The sequence below is a fragment of the Lepidochelys kempii genome, chromosome 6, assembly GCF_965140285.1.
Source record: "Lepidochelys kempii isolate rLepKem1 chromosome 6, rLepKem1.hap1, whole genome shotgun sequence".
Taxonomy (NCBI): Eukaryota; Metazoa; Chordata; order Testudines; family Cheloniidae; genus Lepidochelys; species Lepidochelys kempii.
The window spans coordinates 29,853,019-29,868,997 of record NC_136385.1 but is presented as its reverse complement, the minus strand read 5'-3'; the positions used below and the strand labels follow the sequence as shown (position 1 = coordinate 29,868,997).

Sequence of the window (15,979 nt, the reverse complement as noted above, 5' to 3'; positions counted from 1 at the left end):
AATTTTTCAGACGATGGTGCCAATGAGGGAAAGGTAGTCTAAGTGGGATGGCAAGGGGAAAAGGACGTTACCGGAGGCATGAGTGGCCAAGTGAAGGCCAAGCACACGAGGGCAGGTCTGTGAAAAGGCACCCTTCCTCCATTAAACAATCTCAAAATACTGCCCCAACAACATACTCCCAACTGCTCCCCTTTCATGCCCCTACCACGGGCCTTTTACAGCAGCAGTCCAACAACAATGGAGACTATGATCTCTGCTGATTTGAACCTTGTCAAAAAGGGAGAGAAGCTGATTCAGGGTTGGAGCTTCTACCTCCAATCCGAAACCGGCAGTGTCAGTCTCTTCCTTTCTCCTGTAGGAGGCAGCAGGTAGGGGGTAGATGATGGGAAATGGCAAGGAGTGGAGCACAGCAGAACAGCAGATGAAGCTGGTCCAGTAGAAGTTTGGTCCCTGAAGCAGCTACCCTTTCTGGTGAAGATCATGGTCTTTGAGAGAGTGGATGCTTTGCAGGCAGATACTGTTAACCTTAAAATACTTATATGACCCCATTACCATAGTATCCTGAGTGCCTGACAGTCTTTAAGGTATTTATCTTAGCACCACCCCTGTGAAGTAAGGAACTGCTATTATCCTCACATTAGAGATGGGACACAGGCAGAGAGAGACTAAGTGACTTGCTCAAGGTCACACAGGAAGTCTCACAGAGCAGGGAGACCTGGGTTCAATTTCCAAGCTAATGTCCTAGCCACTGTAACATCCCCTCTCTCTAACAACACCAACCAGCTGCTGGAGAAGAACACTTTTCCTAGGGCATGGTGAGGAGGGAATTGGGTTTCCTTTGAGCAGGCTGGGACAGGGAAGGCATTTAGAGCAAGGCTAACTGCCACATGGGGCTATCCTGAAATGCTGTCACTACCCCCACCCCATCTGTAATGCTCCTATTTTATTCCCTCTGCACTAGAAATGTCCTTCCCCAGTTATGTTCACAGCAAGCCTGGTCCCACAAACCAGGAATATGACCTGTTAAACTGCAGATGGTTTGTTGGTTGGGGCAGCTGCAAGCGGAAAGGACCTGATCACTGTACTTCCTCCTGGCAGTGCTTCAACTACCAGTTCCCCAGTTAGGTGTGGAGGGGAGCTGGTTCCTTAGAGGCTGTGAGGAATGTAGCTCCATGCTTTCTTTGCTTATCTGACAATAGTCCAAGCTGGTGAACTCCCTGGTTGACCAACTAAGAGTCCCAGTTTGGTGAACCAGAAGGTTCTTCACACAAGGGCCCACCGCAGAGGACCTGCAAGCAAGCAACCATAGAGGCTGGTGGAGTACTGGAGGTTGATGGTAGAAACAGACCCCATACCCTAACAATAATCTCTCCCAGATAACCTGCACATCCCTTTCCTCCTCTGGTCACACAAAGTTCTGCACAACCTCCCTACAGCCCACTACATCAGACCTATGAACATGATCATCCTTCTGACAAAATGTAACAAAACACTTTAGAAAGCCTTTTTTTTTATTTTTGTATAGACAGTGCTTAAGGTAAGAGCTTAAAAGGAGGTTGCAAAAGGAAAAAAAATTGGTATGTGAAAGGAAAAGAACTCAAAATTGAAGAGGAAAATCAATAGTCTAAAAACCTACAAGGCAATTCTGAATTTGATTAACCAATGATTAAGAAGCCAACAGATAGAGAAAGGACACAGGTACTGTTGTCCTGGATCCTGGAGAAAAAGATTTTAGAAAAATTCTAACAAAAAGAATTTCAATTTTCAAGACATAAAATGAGTAAGGCACAAATAAGGTTATCAGAGGAAGTCAGTATATGATAAGAATGAATTCTGGCAATGTCTAGGGATGGCAATCAGCAGTCAAACTTAATAGTTTAATATGATAATACATTTCCTTCTATTAAAATATTATGAGAGCCAAAAGCCAAATGGTATTATGGCATAATTCAAAAAGCTACAAGTACTACAGAAACTGGGCCATCAGTTTTCAACACTATAGAGTACAATAAATCATTTGTCAAAATATTGCACAGGGTAGCCAAAATGCTTGATAATGAACTGAAAATACTTTAAAATGTGTCTGCACATCACTTACTATTTGGTGGTCCTGTTGCTTGGTATGGTTGGAAGGATGTTGAAATGGTAGGCCGAGAAAAGACTGGAGGTTCCTCTCCGAACACCACGATCATAATTTGAATCAATCCTATCAAGTCTGACTGGGGCTATGAGGGAAAGCAGATCAAAAGCTGTTGATTTTTTTTTTTTTGTACTAAAGACAGCTGACTTTGATAGTTGACTGCTAACAATAATGACTTAGTACCATCTCATCACATACCACTGGTCAGCTGAATATTTTCTCTCCTCCTATTTATAGACCCAACCTAGTAGATTCCAACTTAGTCAGCTTGTGCGACTAGCATGATGTTAAATAATCAAGAGGGAACAAACAGCTGGAATAGTGCTGATACAGAGCTACACTCTGGACAATGCACGGTTCCATGTGAATTACAGTACTGCAACTGAAGAAGGACTAAAACTACCATAAAAGTTTAGTTATTTTAAAGACCTAACCAACACTGAGTCATGAAAATTAAGTACAGAAGACTAAACATTCTAATGGTTCCAACCCACATACGGTGCAGGCTTTCCTCAGTTTGACACACAGCACAATAGTTAGATTGTTGCAGGTCATTAATGAGGCCAATAAAGATCACTCTTGTGTCCTGTACTCAACAGCCTGATTTTCACTGCAAATAGTATAAAAAGATGATCAATTACATTCCATTTACAGCTCAGTGTCAGGCAAACTTCAAATCCAGAGTTACCATAATGTGATTTGGAGGTAAAATTGTATCTTATTCCTAAAAGTATGCTTGCCCTTATTGTTTCAATGGCAGTATAAAAAGCAGTGTTTATTCACATTATAGAACAGAGAGACCAGCTAAAAGTTTCAATATTAAGTGAAGTGTTCTCCCTAATGGGGGTAGAATACTAAATAGCAGAGAGGGACAAATACTCACAAGAGGTATCAGAGGAACGAGCAGAGATATGAGGATATGCTAAATTTTGCCCTCCTTTTTACACATAAAGAAGGAAGTTCCCAGAGTGCCTTTGCTGCTGTTTCTTAAATTAAAACTTTCAACATGAAAATACACTCTTTGCTTTTCAAGCCATGTCTATAAAACAGTGAGTGCTCTCTGAAGGAGAGTTCAGAATATAAACAAGTTACAGAAACAAAGCCGTTTCAAGTGCCATTTTTTATCATCCTTTCAGTAGGTTTTGCTAAGGTTTAAAAATTTCAACTCTTCTACAAACAGTTCATCTTCATAGTTTCACCTTAAGTTTGTCACAGTACTATAATTTTGTCCCAGGGACATCCCTGAAAATCCCTAAATTGCTTTCAATAACTACACTCTCCCTACTGCTCTCTTAAGGACCTATATCCAATCAAACCTGTCAGGAAAGGAAGCTTACATGAATTCCCCTTTTGAAACCACCAATGCTGTGCTCCTTCACTAGCCAGAAGAGTTGTCATTAGGCATAGCTAGCTGGCCAACAGTGAAAGTGATATACTGAATTTATTAATTTAAGGCAGTAAAAGTGACATTCAGACAACAGTTTTTGATTAAAAGTCCCAATCCAATGTCCATCCAGTGTCAATTATCTTTCTGGTAATGTGGTGTTTGATGAAAAGATCACCACTGTTTTATTGCTCAAAGCCAAAATGACCAGAATTAGTTAAGAAACTTGATATAATAATCTAATGGAATTCAAGAGTAATCAGTTTGAAGGATTTCAGACTAATTATACTTACATGTTTCCACTCATGCAGATAAGGAAGATATATCTTTCCATTTGCGTCAACATGCTTCCCAGTTTTAATGGTCATTGAACTAGTTGGTTTAACAAAACAGATTGGGGGATTGAAAGGGTAGGTATCCAGTAGCCACAGACATATTGGGATATTGTATGTGTTACCTAAAGAAAAGTTAAAAAAGGTCTGAATTTATTCTTCCTCCTCAACTCATTCTGATCTGAGATTTTTAAAATAAACTACTATTCATTACCCATGACTAGATTATACCATTATCTTGAGATCACAAAATTAATGCATGAACCAACATTTGAATCACACTGAAGTATAGGTTTCTAGAGTAAACTGAACTTCACCAAATACATACTTAATGAAGAGCTCCTGGTTTAGCCATGAACTCCATGACTATAATTTACCACTAATAAGGTGTTTTACACAAATGCCCCTCCTCCCCCCGCAACATGAAACACAGAGTCCCTATCTCTCAATTATCCTTAGTCCCACTTGTGAGTTGTTTGCAGTCCTCCCCCTCAGTTGGCTGACAGGTCTGAAAAGCAAAAAACTTTTTTAAAAATAAAAATGTTGTCAAGTATTGACAATAGCACTACTGTGAAATAAAGATGCTGCATCCAACACTATCAGATAGGTAGAGGCTGCCTGGAATAATCAAACAGCCACGAGACAAATACAGCTTGTACGCTATGTTGGAATTCCATAACACAGCAGAACAAACAAATCTTTTAAAATGTTATATAACATAGTCAAGTTTTTTTTAAAGAGAATAGTGATTATTAAAACTGAACAATCTACAAGCTGAAATCTTCCAAATGATTTGAAAACAAAGGAAAGATATGATGTATACCTCTATAAGGCACAGGAATGGTTCCAGTGAGGCTCATCAGGTCCCTGGACGAGCCATCATTAAAAACTGAAAGACAATACACAGTATTAAATAATTTTTGCTGAGTTAGCTTTGTGTTCAAATTACCTAAACTTTTTTCAGCCTGTGTGACCTAGACAAATATTTATGCTGTTCTTAAAGAGTGTCTCTTTCTTGAAGATTACATAACTATAAATTGGTAAGTATTTATCCACAGCTGATTAACACCTAAAAATAAAGTATTCTTAGAGATGGGGAAGACAGATTAGAAAATTAGATCTCTTTTCCCTACAAACGTAGGACTGTCTCCTATACTCAAAGCCCCATGTAACGATGCAGCCACATAAATTACCACATAACCCTGTTCTGAATCTAAACTCTCATTTGAGGGAAAAAAAACCCACACTAGTTCTTATAGTTGCAAAGGTGCCCTTCAAAATATGAACTGAATGCAAATTCAATGCACTGTTGTATGCATCCTGAAACAACAGTTCTGAAAGACAAACTGCTTATGTATCTCAGTAGGGTGGTAAATCTGAAGCACACTGAGGATACCTAATATGTTAACACTGTTAAAATTACCCACAGTGAAATAGTTAACAGAAATATCAAGCTAATGTACTTAATCATGGTTGGACATAGTGGCTGATATTGGCATGGTGAAGAGGAGCAAAAACAGCGGAACAGTTAGCTGGTGTCCAGGTTTCCTCGGGAGTGAGGAATTCAGCCCCTCCTCCCTCTTTCAAATTTAAAGTCACTTTCACGCCTGCCCAAAAGGTGTGGAGGGAGATGCGTCTTCCCCCACAGTCAAAAGCTTCAACTGTGCCTTGACTGCCAAAAAACGAAATTGGCTCGCATGCCTTCCCATGTGCCCAAAGTGACAAATGCCTCCGTCCCAAGCTTTCCCCCTGAAAACTTCTACAATACACATATACTTTTTCAATATGTAAACCTGCAGCAGACTGAAAATATGGGGACAGCATACATTTAAAGTGCTATACAACCAACAAGGGATACTATACCACTTATATAGAGGAGGGAGCATGGAGAGAGGTATTGGGCAAAGCAGTACTGAGTAATTCTTGGGTTGCTACCACATAATTTAGCCTTAACTCTCAACGTAGACAGAAGCCTTGGCTACACTGTGTCTTCACCCTTTATATGTTATCAAAAATGAATCTCTCCAGTGTGAATTAGCTTACTGGTAAAGTGGTGTTTAGAATTGAACACAAGAAATTTCACAGGTGCAGTCTCACCAGAGCAGTTTAGAAAGGAACAAGTACATTTATGCTGCAGGATATAAGCCTTTCCATTTGCAGCTCAAAATGGAATTGACATTTTGAACACCATATCACAACACAAAATCATGTCTAGAGTTCTGTCCACTATTCTCCTTTCAGTCTCTTTCAGGGTTATTTCAGGTTCTCTCTCAAGGTAAATGTTTTAGATTACTTCTCCCCAGCTGTTGGTTTGCATTTTTTTCAATTTAAAACTCAGTTATTTTCTACCTGTTTTTAATTGCTCTAGGTCTCTCTGAATATTTCTCCCAAATTAGAGTTATCTGTGAATCCGTTTACACCCTCATTTGGATCTTGGGAAAGAAGTTAACTAAATCCAAACATAAAACTAGTTCCTGAAGTGCTCTCTGGAACTCTCCCACACTTAATACATGGCCATTTATTGCTACAATTTAAAAAACAAACAAAACAAAACAAAGGTTAAGGTGACAGCAGTTAAACCACTGATAGGTTAAGCAATTAAAAAATATTTATAATGCGCATTACAAAAACTCTGAAACTGCTTTCCTACACACATGAATGTAGAACATTACTCCTACCCTAACAAATGTCAAGATGTTTCACTGTTAACAAGACACTTTTGGGATGGTGGTCGATTTACTGTTCTTTATAAATAAATATAACAATCAGAATATCTTATACTACAATGGAGCTGAATTTTCCATCTTCCCATAGATTCCAATAGGGCAACAGACTGACTATTGAGCAATACGCAACAGTACAACCTGCAGGATCAAACAAAAACTGAGCTGTGAGGAACAAAGCACTTACTGACAACACTGAAGGGGAAAAAATTCCCCATGTACATTTCTTTTTGAATAAGTGTTCTCTATTTGCATGTTTTTTCCCCAAGGAAGATGAGATCCCATCAATAGAATTTATTTAACAGAACCTCAAATTCTATACTCTAGTTTCAGTCCTCTCTCATAAAAAGCTATTTAACAGAGTATAAAACAATAAAAATAAATACTTATTACCAGATATAGGCACCAGTTGCCAACTAAATTTTACTAATTGCAAACTTTAAAGCTGAGGAAATGCCATGAAAATACACTACACATTTAAATCAGAAACAAGAGAGTAGAAGATTTTCTTATGCACAAACTCACCATATGCATCCATTACAGGTTTGAGGTCTTTGTATTGGGTAATAACACTGGTGGTTTCCTGCACCGTCAGATCTCTATACTTATACTGAAAAACAAAAGCATTTAATGCTTGGGCAGCCTTTAAGATGCAAAGCCAGACGTTTTATAAAGTTCTGTCTTGCATTGCTTTCCTTGGAGACAAGCAAACTGGTCAAAAATTGCATTTGCAAGGCTCTAAGTGAAGCACTTATCTACAAAAGTCAAATCCTTAAAAAAAATCAAATATCATTTTTTTAGTTTGCAAAAATCATGTATGTAATCTTATGGTCAAAGTTCAGACTAGTTGTAAATCAGAAGAGTAGAATCAAAGCTGTCCGATGTGGAAAAGACCAAGCGAGTTATGAAATCTATTTTCCCATGATATGATGTAACCATACAAAAGTTTACATTTCTTCCCATTAGGCCTTTTTATTTGTAGTACAAATCCAAACAGAACAAAAGCAAAGGAAAATTAATGGGAAAAAAATGCTAAAAATGCTTTGGGGCTGGTGGTATTTGAGGTTTAAAGAAATCTCTCTCAACCTGCATAACAAGTATGATGGATATAGCAATCCCATTCAGTGTCTCTGGGGCCCATACTGTTCTAAATGTTTTGTATTACAGTGGGCTAGGGGGATTGTATGCTACTCCTGAGGGAATTCTGGGCCAAAAAATGAAAAATTCTGTACACAATATTTTAAAATTCTGCATATTTTATTTGTTAAAACAACACAATGTAATTATGCCAGCTTCAATTATTTTGGTAATTTATTTCAAAGTACCGAGCAGCAATTATGTCTGTAACAATACAGACAACAAAAAAATTCAGGAAATGTTTTTTGACAAATAGATTTCTTACTAGGAATATTAATATAGAACTCTGAATAATAATTCATTTAAACGACAACACAGAAAGGTATTTCCTGCACTGCACAGAAGCAGTGCAAAGGCTTGGGGAAGTCAGGGGTAACGGAGGAGCTGAGCAAGAGGGAAATAATTTTTGGGAAGGAGCCTGAGTGTGAACTTGGAGGGTTGTTGGGTGTGGGAAAAGTATGGAACAGGGTTTTTGGTTTGTTTTTTGAGAGGGAAGATTGTTAGGGAGCCTCCCCATGCAGACCCTGGCTGACTCATAGCTTCTCTCATTCAGTCAGGCACATCTACCCTGTCCCCATGTGCCCCGGCACCCCCACTCAGCTACTCCCTCCCCTATCCCCATGTGTCTTTGGTCTACTAGGTTACCATAAGACAGATAGGTGACCTTTGGTAAGCTTTTAGCATGTGTATAGTAACTTTTATTGTTTTTTATATCATCATCATCTCTGTGGTGCTGTTATTTTAAAGGTGCTTGCTTAAAAATGGCTGTGTATTAACTTGTAACTTCTGGCAATACACTGTTCATGGCCTCGGAGAGAAAGCAATTCACAGACACTGGGTTTTAGGTGGACTGTCTTTATGGCGATACCACAGTGTAAGGCAGGGAGATGTGCAGCCTTAAAACCCTCAGTCAGACAGGAGTGGGAACAGGGCCCCTACCCAAGAGAGATCATGTTTGGAAGCTGGAAACATTAAGTGGGTGCCCTCGAGGAAACAGGCAAGAGGAATACAGGATGCAGTTACCCTGAAACCACAAGTACTTAAACTTTTTTGATACACAGCTATATAATATTTGTAACTCATAAAATATGTAAATGAAGCTCAACAGTGTGATGTGAAATATTTGTTCAACATACAAACTTATGTAGAGAGTAACAATATTCATAATTCCTACTGGGAAAGCAGATGCTCTTCGCTGCTATAACAGAAGTGGGCAAACTACGGCCCACAGGCTGGACTGTCCTGCCCAGCTCCTGAGCTCCCGGCCGGGTAGGCAAGCCCCTGGCTCCTCCCCCACAGCTTCGGCTCACTGTGCCACCAGCGCCCTGGGCCCGCCACTCCTGCCAGGCAGCGTGGTGGTGTGGCTGGTTCTGGCATGGTAAGGGGGCAGGGGGGGGTTCCAGGGGGCAATCAGGGGACAGGGAGCAGTTGGATGGGGCGAAGGTCCTGGGGGGGCAGTCAGGGGACAGGGAGCAGGGGGCGGTTGGATAGGTGTTGGAGTCCCAGGGGGCAGGGAGCAGAGGGGGTTGGATTGGGCAGAGGTTCTGGGGGGGGGGCAGTCAGAGGACAGGAGGTGGTTGGATAGGCATGGGAGTGTCAGGGGGTGGGGTGGATAGGCGTTGGGGTAGTCAGGGGACAGGGAGAAGCGGGGGTTGGATGGGGGTGGGGTCCCAGGGGGGGCGGTCAGGGGACATGGAGCAGGGGGGATTGGATGGGTTGGGGATTATGATGGGGGCAGTCAGAGGGCAGGAAGTGGGAGGGGGCCAAACTGTTTGGGGAGGCACAGCCTTCCTTACCCAGCCCTCCATATAGTTTTGCAACCTCGATGAGGTCCTCAGGCCAAAAAGTTTGCCCACCCCTGTGCTATAACATACATATGTGCAGGGACACAGTGGTGAAGGCAGCAATGCTACTGTAAAAGCCACAAGATGCATGTTGCCACCCCCATCCCATTTCAGGCTGTGCCAGTGAGAGCACGATTTTCAACCAGTGCTAGGGTGCACGGATTCAGGAGTGCTGCTTATACTGAAGGTTCCAAACTGAGCTAGAGGCAAGTATTTTTACGATTAAGTTCAATTTTTATTTGAAGTGTGTAAGTGCATTTGTGAGGAATACAGGGTGAGGAATGCCCCTTTAGAGAGGGAATAATGTGGAAACAGGGTGACCTCACTCTAATGGTGAGCGGAGGCAGGGGTGTCTTCTCCTCATAAAAAAGTCAAACAGAAGAGATGGCTACAAAGCGTTGTGGGCCTGGAAAGGGTACAGGTAGTCCCAGGCCCCAGGAGCACACCAACTCAGCATAACAGCAGCGCTACTGTTGTCTCATGGCCCACCCCTTTTGTATGGTGTGGACCTACTCCATTAGCAGCAGGGAGAAGCTGATATCATGGAGATCTGTAAAAATAGGCAGTCTACCATATAATTCAATGGTTCTCAAACTGGGGTTCATGAATCACCAACTGTCCACAGACCATCTGCTCATGGGTAGCAGAAAGCTAGCTTGGCATATTATCATGTCTCGTCTCTAACTGCTAATCTACACCAAGACAGGTAAAACACACTACTTTTCTAATATTCTTCCATGTGAACAATTACAGTAATTGGTGTTCATATAACATTGCTGTTAACTCACATGATTAACTCAAAAAAATTAATCACGATTAACTGCAGTTTTAATTGCACTGTTAAACAATAGAAAACCAATTGAAAATTATTAAATATTTTGGATGTTTTTCTACATTTTCAAATATATTGATTTCAATTATAACAGAATACAAAAGTGTACAGTACTCGCTTTATATTTTTATTACAAATTTGCACTGTAAAAATTAACAAAAGAAAGTGTTTTCCAATTCACTTCAGACAAGCACCTTAGTGCAATCTCTTTATCACGAAAGCGCAACTTACAAATGTAGATTTTTTTTTGTTACATAACTACTGTTATGAGGAGAGGCTGAGGGAGCTGGGATTGTTTAGCCTGCAGAAGAGAAGAATGAGGGGGGATTTGATAGCTGCTTTCAACTACCTGAAAGGGGGTTCCAAAGAGGATGGCTCTAGACTGTTCTCAATGGTAGCAGATGACAGAACGAGGAGTAATGGTCTCAAGTTGCAGTGGGGGAGGTTTAGATTGGATATTAGGAAAAACTTTTTCACTAAGAGGGTGGTGAAACACTGGAATGCGTTACCTAGGGAGGTGGTAGAATCTCCTTCCTTAGAGGTTTTTAAGGTCAGGCTTGACAAAGCCCTGGCTGGGATGATTTAACTGGGAATTGGTCCTGCTTTGAGCAGGGGGTTGGACTAGATGACCTTCTGGGGTCCCTTCCAACCCTGATATTCTATGATTCTATGATTCTATGATACACTCAAAAACAAAGTGAAGTCCATTCACTACTACTACTTGTTCAGCCAATTGCTAAGAGAAACCAGTTTGTTTACATTTACGGGAGACAATGCTGCCCGCTTCTTATTTACAATGTCACCTGAAAGTGAAAACAGATGTTCGCACAGCACTTTTGTAGCCGGCATTGCAAGGTATTTACATTCCAGATATGCTAAACATTTGTATGCCCCTTCATGCTTTGACCACCATTCCACAGGACATGCTTCCACGCTGATGACGCTCATTAAAAAAATAATGTGTTAATTAAACTTGTGACTGAAATTCTCAGGGGAGAACTGTACGTCTCCTGCTCTGTTTTACGGACATTCTGCCATATAGTTCATGTTATTGCAGTCTCGGATGATGAGCCAGCATGTTGTTCGTTTTAAGAACATTTTCACTGAAGATCTGACAAAACAAAGAAGGTACCAATATGAGATTTCTAAAGATAGCTATAGCACTTGACTCAAGGTTTAAGAATCTGAAGTGCCTTCCAAAATCTGATGAGGACAGGGTGTGGCGCATGCTTTCAGAAGTCTTAAAAGAGCAACACTTCGATGTGGAAACTACAGAACCCGAACCACGAAAAATAAAATCAACCTTCTGCTGGTGGCATCTGACTCAGAAGATGCAAAAGAACATGCATTGGTCCACACTGCTTTGGATCCTTATCAAGCAGAACCCATCATGAGCATGGACGCATGTCCTCTGGAATGGTGGCTGAAGCATGAAGGGACATAAGAATCTTTAGCGTACCTGGCACATAAATATCTTGCCACGCTGGCTACAACAGCGCCATGTGAATGCCTGTTCTCACTTTCAGGTGACATTGTTAACAAGAAGTGGGCAGCATTATTTCCTTCAAAAGTAAACTAACTTGTTTGTCTGAACAACTGGCTGAACAAGAAGTAGGACTGAGTGGACTCGCAGGCGCTAAAGTTTTACATTGTTTTATTTTTGAATGCAGTTATTTTTTGTAATTCTACATTTGTAAGTTCAACTTTCATGATAAAGAGATTGCACTACAGTACTTGTATTAAGTGAAGTGAATTGAAAAATACTATATTTTATTTTTACAGTGCAAATATTTAAAATAAAAATAAACATAAAGTAAGCACTGTACACTTTGTATGCTCTGAGGTAATTTAAATCATATTTGAAAATGTGGAAAACATCCAACAATATTTATATAAATAGTATTCTATTATTGTTTAGCAGTGCAATTAATCACGATTCCTTTTTTTAATTGCTTGACAGCCCTAGTTATGCTTGTCAGATAAACATGAATGTTGTGAGACTTGTGTTTGCAGAGTGCTGAAAAGTGTTGTATGCATACAGTATTATTTCAATCCTAGTTTTTTCTCTGGAGACAGAAGAAAGCATTTATTATCAGGAATAAATCTAAAACATCTTAATGACACAGCTTAGCTGACTTGGAACGATGATTTAAAACTATGAAGTCTGATTGAAGATTTATAATTTAATTCAGAGAGTGTTACATCACTCCTATATATATTGCTCTTTATAGTAATTTCAAATTTCTGGATTGACATTTTCAGATACTTCGGGGGAAATTTTTCTTCTTTTTTAAGCACACAGAAAAGCGAGCTTTGGCAATAGTTTGATTTTTCCCCCCTTAGATTTAAAAAAATATTGTTGCAGTGACTGCTTTATTATCCTGGTTGTTCAATAATTTATCATCCTTTACTTTCAATAGACATGCAAATGAGTTTGGCTACGGATGCTGCTATAAACAGAGCAAATGCTGCAACAGTCACTCTCATGTGATTTTTAAGATTATTCAGATAACTATGGAATACTGAGAGACTGAAAAATATTGCATACAGAAGAATGATATTTGAGGGAATATTTTTTCTTATTTCTGAAATGACGGACTTTCTCCAACTTTGAGTTATTTTCAACTACACTATCAAATTTCAAATAACTCCTTTCAGCTACATCTGCAATTATGTAACATGTTTGTGCCCTTTATTTTCCTTTTCACTCCAATTTGTATTAAATAAGCAAAGTTTTTGATCTAATATTTTATGCCCTTTGAATAATGGTTCAAAATATAAACTGTCAGTTTGAATAAGGGTTCAGAGAGAGTCTCCAAAATCCCTGTGAGAAAATAAGCAGCTATGGACTTCTAAATGTATTAATCTGAGCAAATATTTAGCTCTTACATATAATGCTTTTTCAGTCACAGATCTCAAGCCACTTTACAAACAACAGTAAATACTTCCATTTTATAGATCAGGAAACAGAGGCACAGAGCCTAAGTGATTTGCCCAAGCTCACACAGTAAGTCAGTGACAGCAGTAAATACTTGCAGAACTCTTTACGTTCACTTAAATTAGAAGTCATTTACTGTTACAGTTTTTGAATATTTCCCATTAGAAATACCTAAAAGTCTCCTTATAGCCACACATTTAAGAAGTATAATTTCTTTTCTGTGAAAGCAAGTTCAAAGAAGTGGAGAGAGATTAAAGAAGCCTCTACTTTCATCTGCTAGTAGGTGAACAGCAGTTTTCACTGAGGTCATATGTAGCAAATCAGGATGAATTTCTTTATATATAAATATGATCTGATTAACACTCTTCCAATCGTCTGCATGGACCTCCAAAGTGAAAAACAGAAACTCGCTACCTCACCAATCACAATTTCTTTCTCAGAAAGTCAAACGGATTACTTTCCTGTTTTTTTATACAGTCAAATTAGATCTAATTTTTTAGAAAGTTCATAAGCGTAACTTCAAAGATGAAACCCTGCCCATACCCCTCTGAAATGTGAAGTAATCAATACTGTACACCCAATATGAAAAGCCTTTAAATATTACAATACAGTGCAACTTTCTGATGACAGTAGCTGGTGGCAGGGATTAGCTCAGTAGGATTTTAGCATGGGCCTCAGCTTCAACATTTAGGTGGAGCAGCTTTTCTTGAAGACTCTTCAGTACGTTTTCTTCACTGTTACTGAAGGCACCAAACAAGTCCTTGTGTGACTGCTAATGTGTTTGTCAGGTGACCACTGAAATGTTTTAAGTTAACATAGGAAAACAATCTCAGAGATTGAGTTTTCATCTGTCAATTTGATTGACCATGACTAGTAAGTGACCACAAATAAAGGTTTACTACCTGAGAATTAATAAAGGTTGTCTCACACATCTAAAAAAATACTCTGAATGTTAATTACTGGCAGTCTCTGGTTTCCAAAAATTTACAACCGCTAAGTTTATTAGCGCTATTTTCTCAATTTTGTACAGCCGAAGGATGTGCACAACTATTACAACCCATTAATTTTTGGTTCAATCATAAGTGCAAAATCAATTTCTAAACATAAATGTTTTATTTTTTGCTAAATATCAATGGTACAGGGGAAACCTACAACAGTAACCAATGTAATACAGAAATAAGTGAGTATTTTAATGTTAATATGGAAAGTGCTAACACTGCCATGCAAATACCCCACTCAGTACAATTTTGTTCCTTTTTTTGTGTAATGGCAGCATCTGCTGTACAAGTGGTTCTTGCTGATCCCTAGCGTGGTGGTTTTAAAACCAATTTGAGACACAGTAAGTAACCACAAGGCAAGTACTGTCTTTTTTCTTTGTATTTGTACAGCGCTTAGCATAATGAAGGTTCACAAGTAGGGCTCCTAGGCACTTCAGTAAAAAAATAGTTAAACCCCATTTGGCTGAACCCAACCACTATTTAAAAAGCCCTCTTAGAAATGGTGATACCACCACACTTACTAGACTTGTTACTAGAATACTTTACATTTATATAAAATCTTTCAGCCAAGGAACAAAATCAAACACTTCAATGCATTATGGGGAAATGGAAGCACAAATGTAAAACCGATGTGCTCAAGATCACAAAGAAAGTTAGTAGAACTACGGAGTCCTGACTCCTCAGCACCAGTTTAAGCCGATGGCTTGTTCAGCAGGTTAACAGGAGGGCAGCTTCCGAACCGCTGTCAAACTGAAGTGCTCAGAGCCAGCGAAGCACGACGGGGACCTATAATTATTTTCTGGCAATAACTCTGAGATCAGGTTTCCCTGAGCCACAAGCAAAAGGGGTGGTTTTTCCAGCTACCGGCGAGGGAAGAAGGCAGCCAAAGCAGCTAAATTCTGCTGACTCCTGCATCACCCCCGCCCCAGGGGCGAAGACCAGGTAGGGCCGGCTCCTGTCCCAGAGACACCTATGCGGTCCCTTAGCCCACCGTAGAGTGGCGGCGGCAGAGGCAAGACGCAGCGCTGCCTCTCCGCACGGGGCGGGGGGGAGACTCGCTGCAGGCGCCTGGAGACGAGGCCCCCCCACCCCCAGCAGGAGTCCGTGCACCGCCCGCCGGCTCAGGGCTCCCTACACAATAGCCTCCCACGGGCGGGGGCGGGTCTCGCCTGGCTGCTCCAGCCCCACCCCAGCGAGGCGTCCAGGACGGGAACCCCCGGGGAAAGGGCAGGAGGGGGACGGACCCCAGCTTGGAGGCGGGTCGGGAAAAGCAGGCGGATCTACGAGATATTGCGGGGCGGGGGGAGCAGAACAGACCAGGCCGCCCGATGCCGGGCGTGTGGCGGAGCCGACAGGGTGTGTGTGTGTGTGAGGGGGGTGGAGCGGCCGCTTCCCGGGCGGCAGCGTCTCGGGAGCGGCCGCTTACCTTGGCGAGCATCTTCTTCAGCTGGCTCTCGGACAGCGCCATGGCAGCCTCGCCCCCCTGACTGGCCGCCGTCACCGGCGCCGCCGCGCAGACGAGAGAGCGGCCTAGCGCGCGCCTCCGGCCCCTCCTCCTGCATAAACAGGAAGCTCACTGCGGGCTCGCTTCCGGCAGGACCCATTTCCGCCGGCCGATACGTCACTTCCGAACTCGGCGGCGCTCGCCCTC

At 41.1% G+C, this 15,979-nt stretch overlaps 1 protein-coding gene across 2 annotated transcripts in view; it reads right to left on the bottom strand.

Moving 5' to 3' along the window:
- The window catches only part of TSG101 (tumor susceptibility 101), a 51,101-nt gene extending 35,219 nt beyond the window's left edge, over positions 1–15,882 (bottom strand). For both annotated transcript variants that reach the window (XM_073347308.2, XM_073347307.2), the window contains exons 1-5: positions 15,755–15,882; positions 7,105–7,189; positions 4,680–4,745; positions 3,818–3,981; positions 2,099–2,225 (exon numbers count right to left, since the gene is read on the bottom strand). In XM_073347308.2, coding sequence (XP_073203409.1) covers positions 2,099–2,225; positions 3,818–3,981; positions 4,680–4,745; positions 7,105–7,189; positions 15,755–15,796 — 484 coding nt within the window. In that variant the 5' untranslated portion in view covers positions 15,797–15,882. The remainder of the gene's footprint in view (positions 1–2,098; positions 2,226–3,817; positions 3,982–4,679; positions 4,746–7,104; positions 7,190–15,754) is intronic.
- Between the last annotated feature and the right edge of the window lie 97 nt (positions 15,883–15,979).